Below are 14,700 nucleotides of genomic sequence, written 5' to 3'. Positions count from 1 at the left end.
ACAGCATTTATTAATGTATAAAATATTAATATTTATAATTAATTAATTACAATTCAGTTTATTTATGAGGAATACGACAATTATAATTTTCGAAGAATATAAAACATTGTAGAAAACTCTGAGAAACTATTACGATATAAAATTACTATTATTATTCTAAAATAAATTATTCTTTTTCTTTTTCCCTTAATTTTTATGATCTATCTAAGTAAAACATGATCAGAAAAATACTCTTTAGCCAGATAATGACATAATGATTATATGTACATATATAAATAAATATATATAATATACATAAATACATATATTTATATATATTTTATATACATATATAAAAATAATTACTTCGTTCTGATTTATTATTTAATTTATTTAAACAAATTATTATAAGGAAGGTTGTCTGTGTGTGTGGAATTATTATTATATTTATACTTTTGTACATTTTATTAATATACCAAACAAGATGTAAATTTATTACATAAAATTTGAATATAATTCGAGAAAAAATAAAATTTTTGAAATATAATTGTTTATTATCTTTTCTAAGATTTCATATTTATCATTTATACTTTTCTTGTTAGAGTTATTACTTAGAAACTATTAGCACAAACGGTCTATAAAACACTTGATAGATAAGTCTATATATAAAATTATTTTACTGACAAAGTTTATTATGCCTCACATCACATACTATAATCGCTACTTACAGATGTCAATAGTCTCATGCCCGAGAGCAATCCGATTAAGTATGTATAAAATTATATTTATTGAATAAGATGCATAAGAATGATGAGGCGGATCATGAGATTATATTATGAATGTGAAAGCCACCTACCTTAGGTCATCGACCTGACATTGCTTGCGATGCAAAGAGAAGTTATAACTTCGCGAAAACTAGAAATCACTCTAAAATTTGACTCCTAATTTAACAAAGTATTCTCTCAAATTTTTGTCATATGCATTGTTTGATAGTATCACAGAAAATCGAAAAATCTTTCTTGTTTTTTTACAAAATAATTAAAATAATTTTTAAAGATCATAAAACAGAAAAAATGTCAATTATTGTAATTTCTATCATTTATTAATATTATTTTTTGCAGAAACAGATGCAGGAAACTCCGATTACAATAGCTGCAGAAATTTACAATAAAACTTTATATTTTCTTGATCATTCTTTTTTATAATTTATTTAATTGAAAATCTAAATAGAAAATATAAAAAAAGAGAAAATCAAGATTTTAGAATCAATAAAAGCTTAAAATATATACACATTGAATACATTTTATAGATTTTATACAACAACAGGAATTATTATCTTTACCGTTACTTTCTAATATAATTTGACAATGACATTGCAATTTTTGTGATAGTAATCATAACTAACTAAAAATTAAGATTAAGAAAGTCACTTTTGGAAAGTAATTTGTTACCATTACGTATTATTAATTGAAAAAAGTGTAACTCATTATTTATAACACGTTGACTTGTTACTTTTACTCGTTACTTTAATCCGTTACAAATAATGAATTACTTTTTTTTAATAACGTGATGATATCAAGTTATTTTTGAAAAATAGTTTTTTTTCCAACCTTAGTTTTTAATTAGTTATCGTTAATATATAAAAAATGCTATGTCATTATCAAAGCGTTATTATAAAAAGTAACGATAAAGGAAACAGCGTTACTTACTTTGGTTTTACGCCCTTTCTTGACATAAAAATAACTGTTAACTTATATATAATTAATTATTGTTCATTGTTTTTTCAAATTTTTTTATATGCACGCATTTAAATGGTATAAATAAATTTAAATCATAATAAATTATTATATCAAGATATTTTCAAAAAAGTGAAAATAACAAATCTCTTATAAACATATTTCAACTTTTTATTTCTTTCTCTCTTTCTCTCTCTCTCTCTCTCTCTCTCTCTCTCTCTCCTGTTTTAATCCAGATAGATAGAAACTATCTAAAACTATCTATTAAAAAATTATCTATTAAAAAACTTCCAAAAAAGTTTCTAAAGTATTATATTTATTTCAGTGAGAAATGACAATGGAATCGATGTCGAATCGACATCAAATTTGATGATTTCGACATTGAATCGACATTGATGTCATTTCTGACTGAGATATATTGATCATCAAAATTTTATCTTTAATTGTAATGATTATTATAATTTTTTTCTTGTTCCTCTTTCTATATTAATTTATATATTAACACATATTAATTTAAGCGACATTCGAAGGTACATTCGAGATGAAAACTCCATCCTAATATTAAAAATTTAATAAAGAGAATCGATGAGGTAAAGAGTACTAAAAGAATATAATAAGCATACTTCTTCATATAAAATATCATTTTACAATTTTGTATTAGAAAATGTGTGGAGACCAACCTATCGACTCATGCGAGCTATCATTCGTCTAGACACCTTTCACAATATTTATTGTCTAGTTCACTATTTATTGACATCCAGTCGCTACAATATATATGTAATATTTCTAGGTTTGTTGTAATAAAGAAAATTCTATAACGTTGCGAAAGAAGATTCTATGATGTTGAACCTAGAAAAAAAAAAGCGCGCATTAGATCTGAAACTCTGATTTAATTGTGATTTCAAATTGCATCATATGTCATGAAATTCTGAAAATGTGCACTCGAGTTAACAGTCACCGCTCGCTGTCGTGAATCCGTATCGCCGGTCCTTGCGTAGTAGCAAAAACATGGTTTCAGTTTCAGGTGAGTGCAAATAAAGAATATAATAGAGAAAATCTTTCGTTTTTCTAATCTGTTTCATCCATTTCGTATGCATCACAAAAAGATCAAAACTGCACGTCTGGCATATTTATTTAATTCGTTGTATTTCTGACATTTTATAGTTATAATGGAAATTCATAAAATGCTTAAGGTTTTTACATAAAGTTAAAAAAAATCTTCATGAGTTTCAACCCTCTATATAAGAAAATATTTAACAAAATAAGATGTCAAAACAAAGGAAATGTTACAAGAAAATAACGTAATTTACATAATAATAATAATTAAAAAATATTGTAAAATATAATAATAAATTATTGATTTAATTTATTAAAATTTTGAAGTTTTTGCCATTATACGTTTACAAATATTTAGCACACATTTTTATATTTATATGAATTAACATTTTAAAATATTTTATTATAATTTATCTTATTTTAAATTTTATATAATTAGTATTTCTTGTTATTAATTCAGATATAATTAATTAATTTATTAAAGGAAAATCTCGCTGAGATATTGACATACATCTCCTCTCTAGAGAAATATTCTCTTATTTCTCAGAAACAAAAAATATTACACTTTATTAATACTGATAAAAACATGGTTGGTTTAGATGATTAAAGAAGTAAAAATTCATAATTCATATATTTGTGACTTATATAAAATCAGCTAAAAACAAATTCTATAAATGTGACAATAAAATTCTTATGATTTTCTTGCAAACTGCATAATTTAAATAATGGTGGATTATTGATAATATTACATCGTTTTTATATATTTGTAATTTTCTAAATCTATTTTACTCATATTTTTCCCACACAATACGATTTTAAATATAAAATCGGAGTACAGTAAATCGGCGCACTTACAGTAAGTTAAGTAAAAGCGTGGTCGACCAGCGTGGTGTTGCATCATTTTATGTTATTAACCTTGAAATAAGTTCGAATAATTTTGTACGATATATCTAAACCTTTCTGTTTTAATTTTGCTTGTCCTTAACACAGTATTAAGGATTCTGCGAAAATAAATTCACTTTTTTTGTATTATCTTTTTTGTCCTTACTTTGCATCGAGCTACATTTCGATAAATCATTGACATTTTTTGCCATATTATATCGCTGCACCTACTTCTGTACGAATGATTTCGACTTTTTCATACATTTAGCAACCGCTAATTGTGACATTTTTGGGTGAGTGCAGAGGAACACAGTTTCATAGCGTGATGCGTATTTGGTATTCATGGCGCTTAATGTGATTCTCTTAAGAAAGTTCAATGACAATTGAATCTTTCTTGATAGTACATCAAGGACAAAGGTGCTCTCTATAGATTCATGATAGATTTAGGGCGATATCTTTTATTAGCTTTGAGTAAGACCGACCACGATCTTACTTGACTTATTGTATATCTGTAAGATATGTTATATCATAAGTTGATGTAATAATAAAATAAAAAAAACTGTCGCATATATGTTTGCATCTTGCAACAGTATAAAGTATGATTATAAATCAATAAAAAACGTTTTACATTAAAGTGAATGGATTTTATAAAATATTGTATTCATTTATTTATACATAATTATTTTATACAGACGATTCCTATGAAAGAAAAAGTAAAAATATATAGCAATATTGAGCTGTCTATTGTAATGATATTACTGCCCACTAGTTTCTAGTTTGAATTTATATATCTATTTTCTGTGAACTAATGTATTCTTTTAAAACTTAAAATGACATAAGTGTGTATTTGATGTTTGGCCAAAGTGAGAAAGAAAAATGCAGTTAAATGCATAAACAAGAAGTAAATCTTATATTCCAAAAGTTTTATTCTTAGCTTTTATTTAAGGAATATATTAAGAATAAAGTGATATGACGGTATCGATGACTTTCCTGTACTTGAAAATAGTATATAAATGTTATACAATAAAATAACTCTTAAATTAATTTTTATTTTAAAAAATATTAGTATTTTTATTTCATCGTTCTTAATAATAAATATTTCTTTTCACTAAGAATCAAAAGCGATATATACTTATACATGCGCGCCAATTGATTTCCTTTAAATAACACTCACCGCAATATATACATCACTGATTGCAAAATGTACTCCAAAAAACTTATATAGGTGTCAACATATGTAAAATTTTAAAATTAACCCGGTTTTCAGTCTATCTCAATTAAACTGATGAAATATTAACTATTATGTCACACGTTATTATGTTATGCATTTATGCATAATCAGACATTTAATTATGCGTCATTTATGCCAAAATCTCATTCTCTTGACATGCAATACGTATAATATATTCATTTGCATCAAACTATATCATATTGAAACAAGAAATGATTTGAAATCTCATATATATATTATACTTTCAGATTATTACGACACTTTTCACCATGGCCTTGATTAAATCAATATTTGCCTTCCTATCTTAAACAAAACTGGTCTCGACCTGTGCTTCATGTACATAATCAGAAATTTATATCGGTTGAGTCATATGTTGATTCGTGATATAATACTATTACACATTTTTCTATCAGCAGATTATTTTTAATTAGATTTAAATAAAAAAAAACTTATATTTATTAATGAACCAAAAACTTTTGACATTTGAAACCAGTAAAGCCAGTTTATAATAAGGTTTTATTATCGGATAGTTTCAATGCACAGTGAAAGCATATAAAATATAAACATTTATTGAATATGTGCTTACAACTGTTTAATTACAAAAATTAAAGAAAAATATAAAAGTGAAGAAGAAGAAGAAGAAGAAGAGAGAGAGAAAGAGAGAGAGAGAGAGAAAGAGAGAGTAATTAGGACCAATTTATAACAAAATATACTAATATAATAATAATATAAAATATAATAATAATATTAAAAAAGGCTAATTTTATATACATATTATAATAATAAATCTGTCAAAATAAAGTAAAATTAAATAGTGTATATTAAGTTTTTATAATAATTATTTTAAAAGTTATATAATTTAATAAAAAAATTTTATCTGTTTTACTTTCTTTTGCATTGAACTATAAAAACTTAATGTTTAATTTCTATTAAGAATTAGCTTTTCCTCATCATGTTCTGACTAAAAATGTATATTTTTTTTTGCAAGCAAATACATAATATCTCAGTATTTGGTGTTAATACGTTTCTCACAAATTTCCATTGTAAATACATGTTCTATTTGATTAATGCACATCCATGTGTACTCCATTGAGTAAATAGATTATGTAAAACAAATATGTTCAATAATTATAGTAGTGGTTAAATCATAGTTATTTCGCGAAAACTTACATAGTCTGGTCTCATTGCACACATACTGGTGCCGAGAGAGATTGTGGCGTCGAGACACTACCCGTCTTTTCACTTTAAAAAATATTGATGGATATTCCATGATGTCTATATAATTCTCACCATTGATATTAATACTAACCTCTGATGTTTATATAATAACATTATCAAAATGTGAATTTCAAACCTATGATGTTAAATTCACACCGATATTTTTTAGAATGTTGATTTGAATATACTTAAATTAATATTAAAGAAATATTTTTATAAGTAGTTCCTTAATATTCAATTATACAGTTAAATATTAACTCTTAGTACATACCTTAGTATTTGGGACCTTCACACACGATGAATTTTTCGTATCCTTAACTTTTATTATTTTTACAGGTAGGTATATAAATTATTAAGCAATTCTTATGTACATTTTCATGATAGCTTTAGAAAGTATTTATGAAGTATATATTTCTAATAATTATGTATACATTTCTAATAAATTGTTATATACAATTGTAGTATATAAATCAAAGAAAAAAAATATGCAGGACACGAATGACTCGAAGTGCAATGTATCAGGAATTAATATTTTAATCAATATAACTCATTTCGATTATATTAGAGTATAGTATTTCTTTTTCTTAAATGTAACTTATTCCATGTATAAAAATATTTTCCTTCGAATAATATTATTAAAATTGCATTAACATTAACTTAATTGTATTGTTTTTCAATAAATAATCTAAAAAGTTTTTATAGTTATTTGTATGTTGAATTGATAAGTGAATAGTGATGTATTTATAGGAATAATGTAACACAAAATTATACTTATTTATCCCATTCGCAAAACAAGTTTATTAATGCCATTTAAGTGGAATTTAAATATATATTATCAAAATCAATGCCATTATATTTACTATTTAATTTTTATTTAATATTTTTATATGTATATTTCTACTGAAAAAACTATTAAGTTGACTATAACGATGCTATTATTAATAAAAGCAAAAATACCAAAAATCATAAATAGCAAAAATCATAAAAACTTATTACAATATATATTCAAAATTACATTATAATTATAATGAATAAAAAAGACTTAATTGTATATATGCAGAGTAGTATTTCTGTTCGGATATGTGGTGGGGGATGTTGCATCGCTAAAGGAATAACAAAAAAAAAAAAAAAAGATTAACTCTAAGCCTTGATATCCTAGTCAAAAAATAATCTACATTTTTTTGAACCTAATTAGTTTTTGAGAACACAAATATTATAAATTATATAATTATAAGATAAATTTTTTATTGTACATATACTATGTACTTAATTTTAAAATTATATTATTTACTTAATTTTTGAATTATAAGTTAAATAATATATTATATTATTTTGTGTTGTACATATAAAAGAATATATATATATATATATATATATATATATATCATATGAAAGAAATACATAAGTATTAGACAATAATTATTCTCTGCGTTACATTGATATTTACACATGAACGAAAAATAAGGAAAGACTAATAATGGACAATCATTATTAATAAAAAATATTATTTCTATATACATCAATTTTAATGAGCATAGATGATTAAAATAAAAAATATTCTTTTTTTGTAGCGTACATATGTACTGTAAACACGTTCATAAGATTTATCTAGATTCTTTTATCCTTGATAATATTTATGTCATGATCACTAGTTCTACTGGTATAACGAGGAAATATAGAATGACATATATGGTCAACATATATGGTCAACATATATGGTCAACATTTTTGATGTAACATGTTAAAACTGAAAGCTGTAATTAATTCAGTCTTATTGTGAGAATAAATTTTATTGATTAGCATCACTTCAGAATACACATGAAGACATAACAACAACTAAAAAAATGTGCGAAAAGAAAGTTATGGTCATTTCAATCAAACCGGTATATATTACGATAAATTACAATAAATTACAATAACCTAATATATATTACAATAAATTCGCACTTAATAGTATTGCTTGATTTATGTATTGATTATATACGAATTGATATTTTGTAATGATTCGTACTGACAATGGAATGTTAAACACATGTAAGTAAAAAATGGTATACTCGGTCAAGAACACAAATTATTTGTACTTAATTTGTGAATTTTCATATAATTTCTAATTTAAGCAAACTGTGTGCTGATTATTTGTCAGTCTTAAAACACAGTCCTAAACTGAAGCTGAAGTAATAATACCATAAATTAAATTGACAAGCAATTTAATATTTATATTAATAACTATCTTATCTAAATATCATATAATTAATGGAGATGTACTTATAATAAGTCGATGAATGTTTAAAAAATACTACTTTAATTAAACTATTTAATATTACTTTTGAATAGTTACTTTTTTAAATAATAAATCTTAGTAATTTGAACTAAGTAAATAGTGCTTATTAACTTTATTTAATATTTATTTTTTTACCGATGTATTTATAATATCATGATCGATATTATCTAAGACACCTCAGAAATGACAATGGAATCGACATCAAATCGATGTCGTAAGTAAAAAAATCGTATATTTACCTACAAGTGAAATCGTGATATGGAGTACAAAATAAAAGAAAAGTATTAATTTATAATAATTATGTATAATAGGATACACATACACCACACACACACACACACACACACACACACACACACACACACACACACACACACACACACACACACACACACACACACGCACGCACGCACGCACGCTCATACACACACATATATATAATTATATATTATATGGGCTATTTGTCTCGGGAAATCATTTCTCTATACTCTCTTTTTGTAATATAATTATTATATAAAATATATTACATCTAGAAAAACCTTTTTTTTACAACATCCCAGCAAACGAGAATAGATTGAAATGAATTGAAATGGATTCAGATTTCCAAAAATATTAATTCAAGAATGTTAAAATGAATGCTTTTCAATGAATGCATTTTTATTCATTTATAGGAATTGCATAGAGCATACATCCCTATGCTTTTCAATCTAAAAATAATATTAGCTTTTTCTATGTACAACATACACATTGTGAATACTGTTCAATTGAAAATTTTGAATAGGAAATGCAGTTTTTCAATTACATCCAATTGAATCCAATTAAATCCAAAAAAAGTATTCGCTATTTATATATATATAAAATATGGATTCAGAGAAAAAAAAATTTCAATCGATTTTAATTAATTTTTGTTTACTGGGATATTATCCTTAATCTTTTTAATAAATATAAGAAAAAAATATATAATTATAAAAAAAAATTATAATTCTTTCTTTATTTGTTTTTTCTAATTGCATAATTATTTCTTATAATATATAATTATAAATCTCTTTTTTATTAAGATATATGTATATTTAAATTGGATTATGTTGAAAACTTAGATGTAACAATTACATATAAATCTTTGCTATTGTTTAATTAAATAATAAATGTTATATAATTATTTGTAACAGTTTTGCTGTACTTATTGCTTTTCTGTTTTAATTAAATTTAATTACATTTTAACAAAAATTTTAATTTTCGCCTAATTAAATTAAAGATGTCGCGGCACGCGATAAAGCCGACAAATCTTCGGCGTTTTCACAGCGCGTAGTATCGACCATTGGCGCTTGACATCTGTCTCTCTGAGTTTTTGACACGAAGAAGAAAATACAAGTTCCTAAATTAATGATTCTCGATCAATTCGAGGATTTTATTCATCTGAAGTGATATGTGAAAGTTATCGAACTACATTAATCATTTTTCAATGTGCTAACAAGACATTTTACGTGTTTTTATTTTCTAACCTATAATAGTAGATATACATATCTAGTGATACATATCTAGTTTGATTAATTAAATAGTATTAGAAAAAAATGACATCTTCCCAAACGACGGAGTTAACCGAGGAATTGGTTAAAGACTATGCGAATTATGCAAAAGTGGACTGGAATAATCAGGCGAGTGTGCTATTTGTATTTTGTATTCTATCCATTATTGATAGTTTGCTATTTAAGAAATTATTAAATAATTCGTGCTGGTTTTAGGTGAAAAATGTTCGCGATCTCATAGAGGATACATTGATACGACTGGAGGAATTCCAATCGATTGTTGCAATGGTTAGATATGAATCTAAATAGAATATACAAATGTATCGATTCAATATTGATACTGAAACATTAAACATTTCTGTCTCTGAAGGTGGAGAATAGCAGTGCTGAATGCATGCAGCAACATCTTCCAAAGTTACAGCAAATGAAAGATGGTATGGCAACTCTTCGCAATAGGATAGATGCACTAGAGCACATTGTTGCAATGGCAAACATGAATTTAAATACATTGGAAGCTGCTGTAGACAAGGCAGAGGCTGATCTAGGTGTATCAGATAGATTATTCGGGATATTGAATCCTCTATCATTTTTTGTAAGTATGACATACTTAAAGGATACACTTTAGCATATATTTTAAATTATTACATGATTAAATTATACATTTTATGATTGTCATGTACATAATAATTTCTTGAGCAACTTAAATTGAATTTTTCAGAAGAAAACTCATGAACCAGTTGCGTCAAGTACAACATTAGTATACAAATCACCCGTAATTTATAAATCTGATGACTATTTTCAAAGAGAATAAAAAACATGTATATAAAAAGAGGCTTAGATTATGAAGCACCTGTTGTTAGATCAAGAAAAGTATTTATAAATTGTATGTTAGATCAGTAATTCATATCTATACAAAAAAATAAAATTAACTTAAAATTAACATTAAATAAATCTATAATGGATTTTTATTTCATGTGTTATATTCTGTTTATTACATCGATCAACATAACTGCTTGATTAGTAAGATTTTATATATATTATATTTCATTAGACAATCATCTATGATAATGATTAATTGTAAACATTTCTAGTTTGTAAAAATATTATTAAAAAACATTTATTTCATTTGTCCAATCTCCCAAAATTTTAAGTTTAAAATCTGCATCTTATAAAAATATTTAAATAAAGCAAAAAAATATTTAATTTAATTTTTTGAAATAAAAACACATTCGTTTTTATTGAAGAAATATGTGTGAAAAATAAAATATAAAAATAAAAGATATATAAATGATGAAATCTGAATAACAGATAGAAGTTTCTATAGAACTATTTACTTAGAAAATTCTCTATAATTTTTAACTTCACTCTTCCTTCTATTTAATTATCATTAATGAAACAATGTAAATTTCTTAAAACTACATTGTGCATAAAAAATATTTTAACATGCTGCGGAAGTACATGTTTTCAACTGAGCTTTTTTCTCCCCCAAGGAGCAACGTCCGCCTATGCAATGTCTCCATCTCATGATCTTGCCTATTCCACAAGTGACACTGCATGTTGACCAATTACCCCATTGGTCCCATATTTTTGGTTCTCTGTTGTTTTTTTCTGAAATAATATCATACTAGTTATTGTGTATAAAAATCAAATTCTAATGAATGTAGTAGAAAATCAAGATCAAGAATAAAATCTTTTAGTACATCGATATAATTATTTAAGTTGTAATTATATAAAGAAAAAACAAATTCTACAAAATCCAATTAAAGTATAAATTAACTGTAGAAGTTTACAAAGAGAGTCAAAAATCAGAAATATATTTATAAAAATTTTTATAAAAAAAAAACATTTCAATCATAACTCAAATTGCTTGGTAACTCATATTGGTTTCTTTTGAGAAAAAGGGATAGTTAGAAATTAAAAAGCATTTCTGAAATAAACGATTCTATGGAAACTTCCATCCATTACTTAAACTTTGTTGCTTGTACACATTTCACTTGTATTATTTTTTATTCGTACTTTACATGTATATATATATATATATATATATATATATATATATATATATATATATATATACAACTTGGATTAAGTCAGATTCTAGTAATATTAGAAATTAAGATTAATTGTTTTATCTCCTTTAATATAAATTGTAATTATTACATCAAAATAAAAGATAAATTACATGAAATATTGCTAAAGAATTCTCGATATTAATTTCGCTTAGGTAATACGAGCATTTCTGACTCTAACAACAATTTACATTCAAAAAACATTTACCTGAAAGGTTTTTTATGCTGTATAAAAACGTTCGTTAACTAGACATTACTAACGTTAAATATATATTCATTAATCATCAAAATGTTTCGTAAAAAAGTATTTGAAACTAGTAAAAGAAACGTTTAATAGTAGATGCGTATACATTCATTAGTTTTAAAAACGTATCAAATTTTAAATATTTATTTTTTGTTACATTTATTATGTAATTTCTAATGTTTATTAAATGCATTTTAAAACATAATTGCGTTGATTGGGAATTGAAAAAAAACAATCAAAATTTCTATCCGTTACCTAAATTTTACGTTATTATTATAAATTTTAGTTGTTCTTCAGTTTGATCGAATTGAATGATCAGGAGTAAAAATTTAAAATTTTGCAAATATATGTTACGCAATGTTGCACTTTTGTTTATATCGCAAAAATTTTAAACCACGATGTTGCAAGAAAGAAAAGATATTCCAATCATGCAACTCGTGGAAATTTCCATCCATGCACTGCCCAAATGTTGTTCATGTATGTTTCAATGATCGGTATTGCGGAAAGGTAAATCTTGAACCGGTCTCGGAGAAAGCCACAATCACCGACCAGTGTGCGATCTGCGATTGCACATGATTCGCACCTACTCTTTTTTTATTTATTTATTGACCCTTACGCTTTATTTAAATAAAAAATCCACGTCTATATAGAGTATTAAATATAGGGTTTAAAATAACGCTCACTAATCATATAATGCTATTCCTAATGAAAAAACTGAATCGAAAAATCCTCCATTTGCAACTTTTGCAATATATTTTTTTTAATTACCCAATAAATAAAATGTCTAAAATCGACGTATAAGACATCTTTAAAATATTTTTAAAAGTTCTTTAAGAAACATCTTCAAAATATTTTACAAAGAAACTGAAAGATATCTTAAAACTGTCTTACATATCGATTTTATTCGGCAATCTTTAAAATTAATATCTCATTAACTATTACGAAAATTAGAAGATGCGTAAAGGACTTTTTATTTTATTAAAGGACTTAATTATTTTATTAGGAATAGCACTGTATGATTAGTGGACGTTATTTAAGATACACCCTGTATTCTGTAATCACAAAAAATAGAATTACATAGTTTCATATAGCTGTGCAACATTTCACAAGTACGCTAGTTAATTGATATAACTCCACGATAAAATGCCGATCGAATGAATTGATGCTGCAATAAATACTTTGCTAAAAATTCTATGGATTATCTAAAGAAAGGCGTTATGAAAAGGCCAATTTTTGCTGTCTGCCAATGGGGGAAATCGACTCAAACGTGTTCATGCTTGAAAACTCCGTTGCATTTAACTATTTAATAATTATTAATGTAGCATTTTTATAAGCTATTCTATATTTTTAATATTAAAACAAAAATATTTGTTTCACGAATAACTATAATACCAAACGTTTCCCGGAATGAATTCAATTTTTTGTGTATTCCACATGTTGTAATTTTAACTAATCGAATTCTTCACCTTAAAAATTGTAAATAATGTCAATTTAATAAAAACCTTTTTATAACATTTTTTTCTTTTTCTAATAGAAAAAATTTAATAATTAGTACAAATAACAGTATACGTATTCCAGCAATAAATCTTCATTGAAATTCCTTATTCTATAATTATATTGAACCTATTTTATTTATATCTTTTAATTGTAAATAGTTGATTTTATATGCAACCGCATTTACCTCGTTTTATCAGTGACTGGATGTTATCATCCTCTTCGCGATCGTCAATATCGCGAAATATATCATAAATTTTACGTTGGAGTCTATCCGATTTTATTTTTGATGTGTCAATATCACTTTCAACAATGTTAGATGCAATATTTGTCGACGTTTTGTCAATTTCCGGAGTGGCTTTTTTAAAGGCTAAAATTGAAAAGTTATTTCGCTTACTTCTTTACTTAAAAAAGTAATATACTGTGTGAGAGAGAGAGAGAGAGAGAGAGAGAGAGAGAGAGAGAGAGAACATAAAAATCCTTTAGCAGTATATTTACCCATAAAAAGCAGGAACATGGCTAAATAAGCAAAGATCAATGTATTTCTATCCATTAATATATTTTATGCATTGATTTATATATATAGAATGTAACATTAATGTAAATTATTTTCTTCTTCTTCTTTTTTTATTCCCGTCTGCTTCGCTAATGATACGGCATACGGAATTGCTGCAATGAAGTTTGTTCTATATAATTAAAACCATGATGTAATATAAAGATAGGTGGAATGCGCAATAAAATAGTAGAGTAAATTTAGATTCAAATGAAATTGGCTGTTCTAGTATCCTTTATATCCTAATATCCTATTATGCGCGATATTACACTTATAAAAAAATGTATTTGATTCTTTCTCATTAAACCATCGATGATTAAAATTTATATTAACCTATTAAATTCACGTTGAATATAAAGTTTTGAACAATTAACCATCAATATTATATATACTGTCGCTATAAAATATTAATCATGAAAAGAACCATTTCT

General features: G+C 24.9%; 2 protein-coding genes across 2 annotated transcripts; one reads left to right on the top strand and one right to left on the bottom strand.

Moving 5' to 3' along the window:
* The first annotated feature begins 9,647 nt into the window (after positions 1-9,647).
* Blos4 (biogenesis of lysosome-related organelles complex 1 subunit 4) lies at positions 9,648-10,877 on the top strand. Its single transcript, XM_011062200.2, has 4 exons — positions 9,648-10,038; positions 10,126-10,197; positions 10,280-10,501; positions 10,628-10,877. The coding sequence occupies exons 1-4, from the start codon at positions 9,955-9,957 to the stop codon at positions 10,718-10,720; spliced, it is 471 nt and encodes a 156-aa protein (XP_011060502.1). The 5' UTR covers positions 9,648-9,954; the 3' UTR covers positions 10,721-10,877.
* On the bottom strand, positions 10,628-14,553 carry LOC105149643 (uncharacterized). Its single transcript, XM_011062201.2, has 3 exons — positions 14,215-14,553; positions 13,904-14,086; positions 10,628-11,517 (listed from the first exon to the last, which is right to left on the bottom strand). Exons 1-3 carry the CDS (start codon positions 14,267-14,269, stop codon positions 11,348-11,350), a joined length of 408 nt encoding a protein of 135 aa, XP_011060503.1. The 5' UTR covers positions 14,270-14,553; the 3' UTR covers positions 10,628-11,347.
* Positions 14,554-14,700: the final 147 nt, after the last annotated feature.

Source organism: Acromyrmex echinatior, chromosome 11 (assembly GCF_024713525.1).
Source record: "Acromyrmex echinatior isolate Ae372 chromosome 11, ASM2471352v2, whole genome shotgun sequence".
Lineage (NCBI taxonomy): Eukaryota > Metazoa > Arthropoda > Insecta > Hymenoptera > Formicidae > Acromyrmex > Acromyrmex echinatior.
Note: the sequence above shows the minus strand (reverse complement) of the source record. Positions and strands in the feature narration are given on the sequence as shown.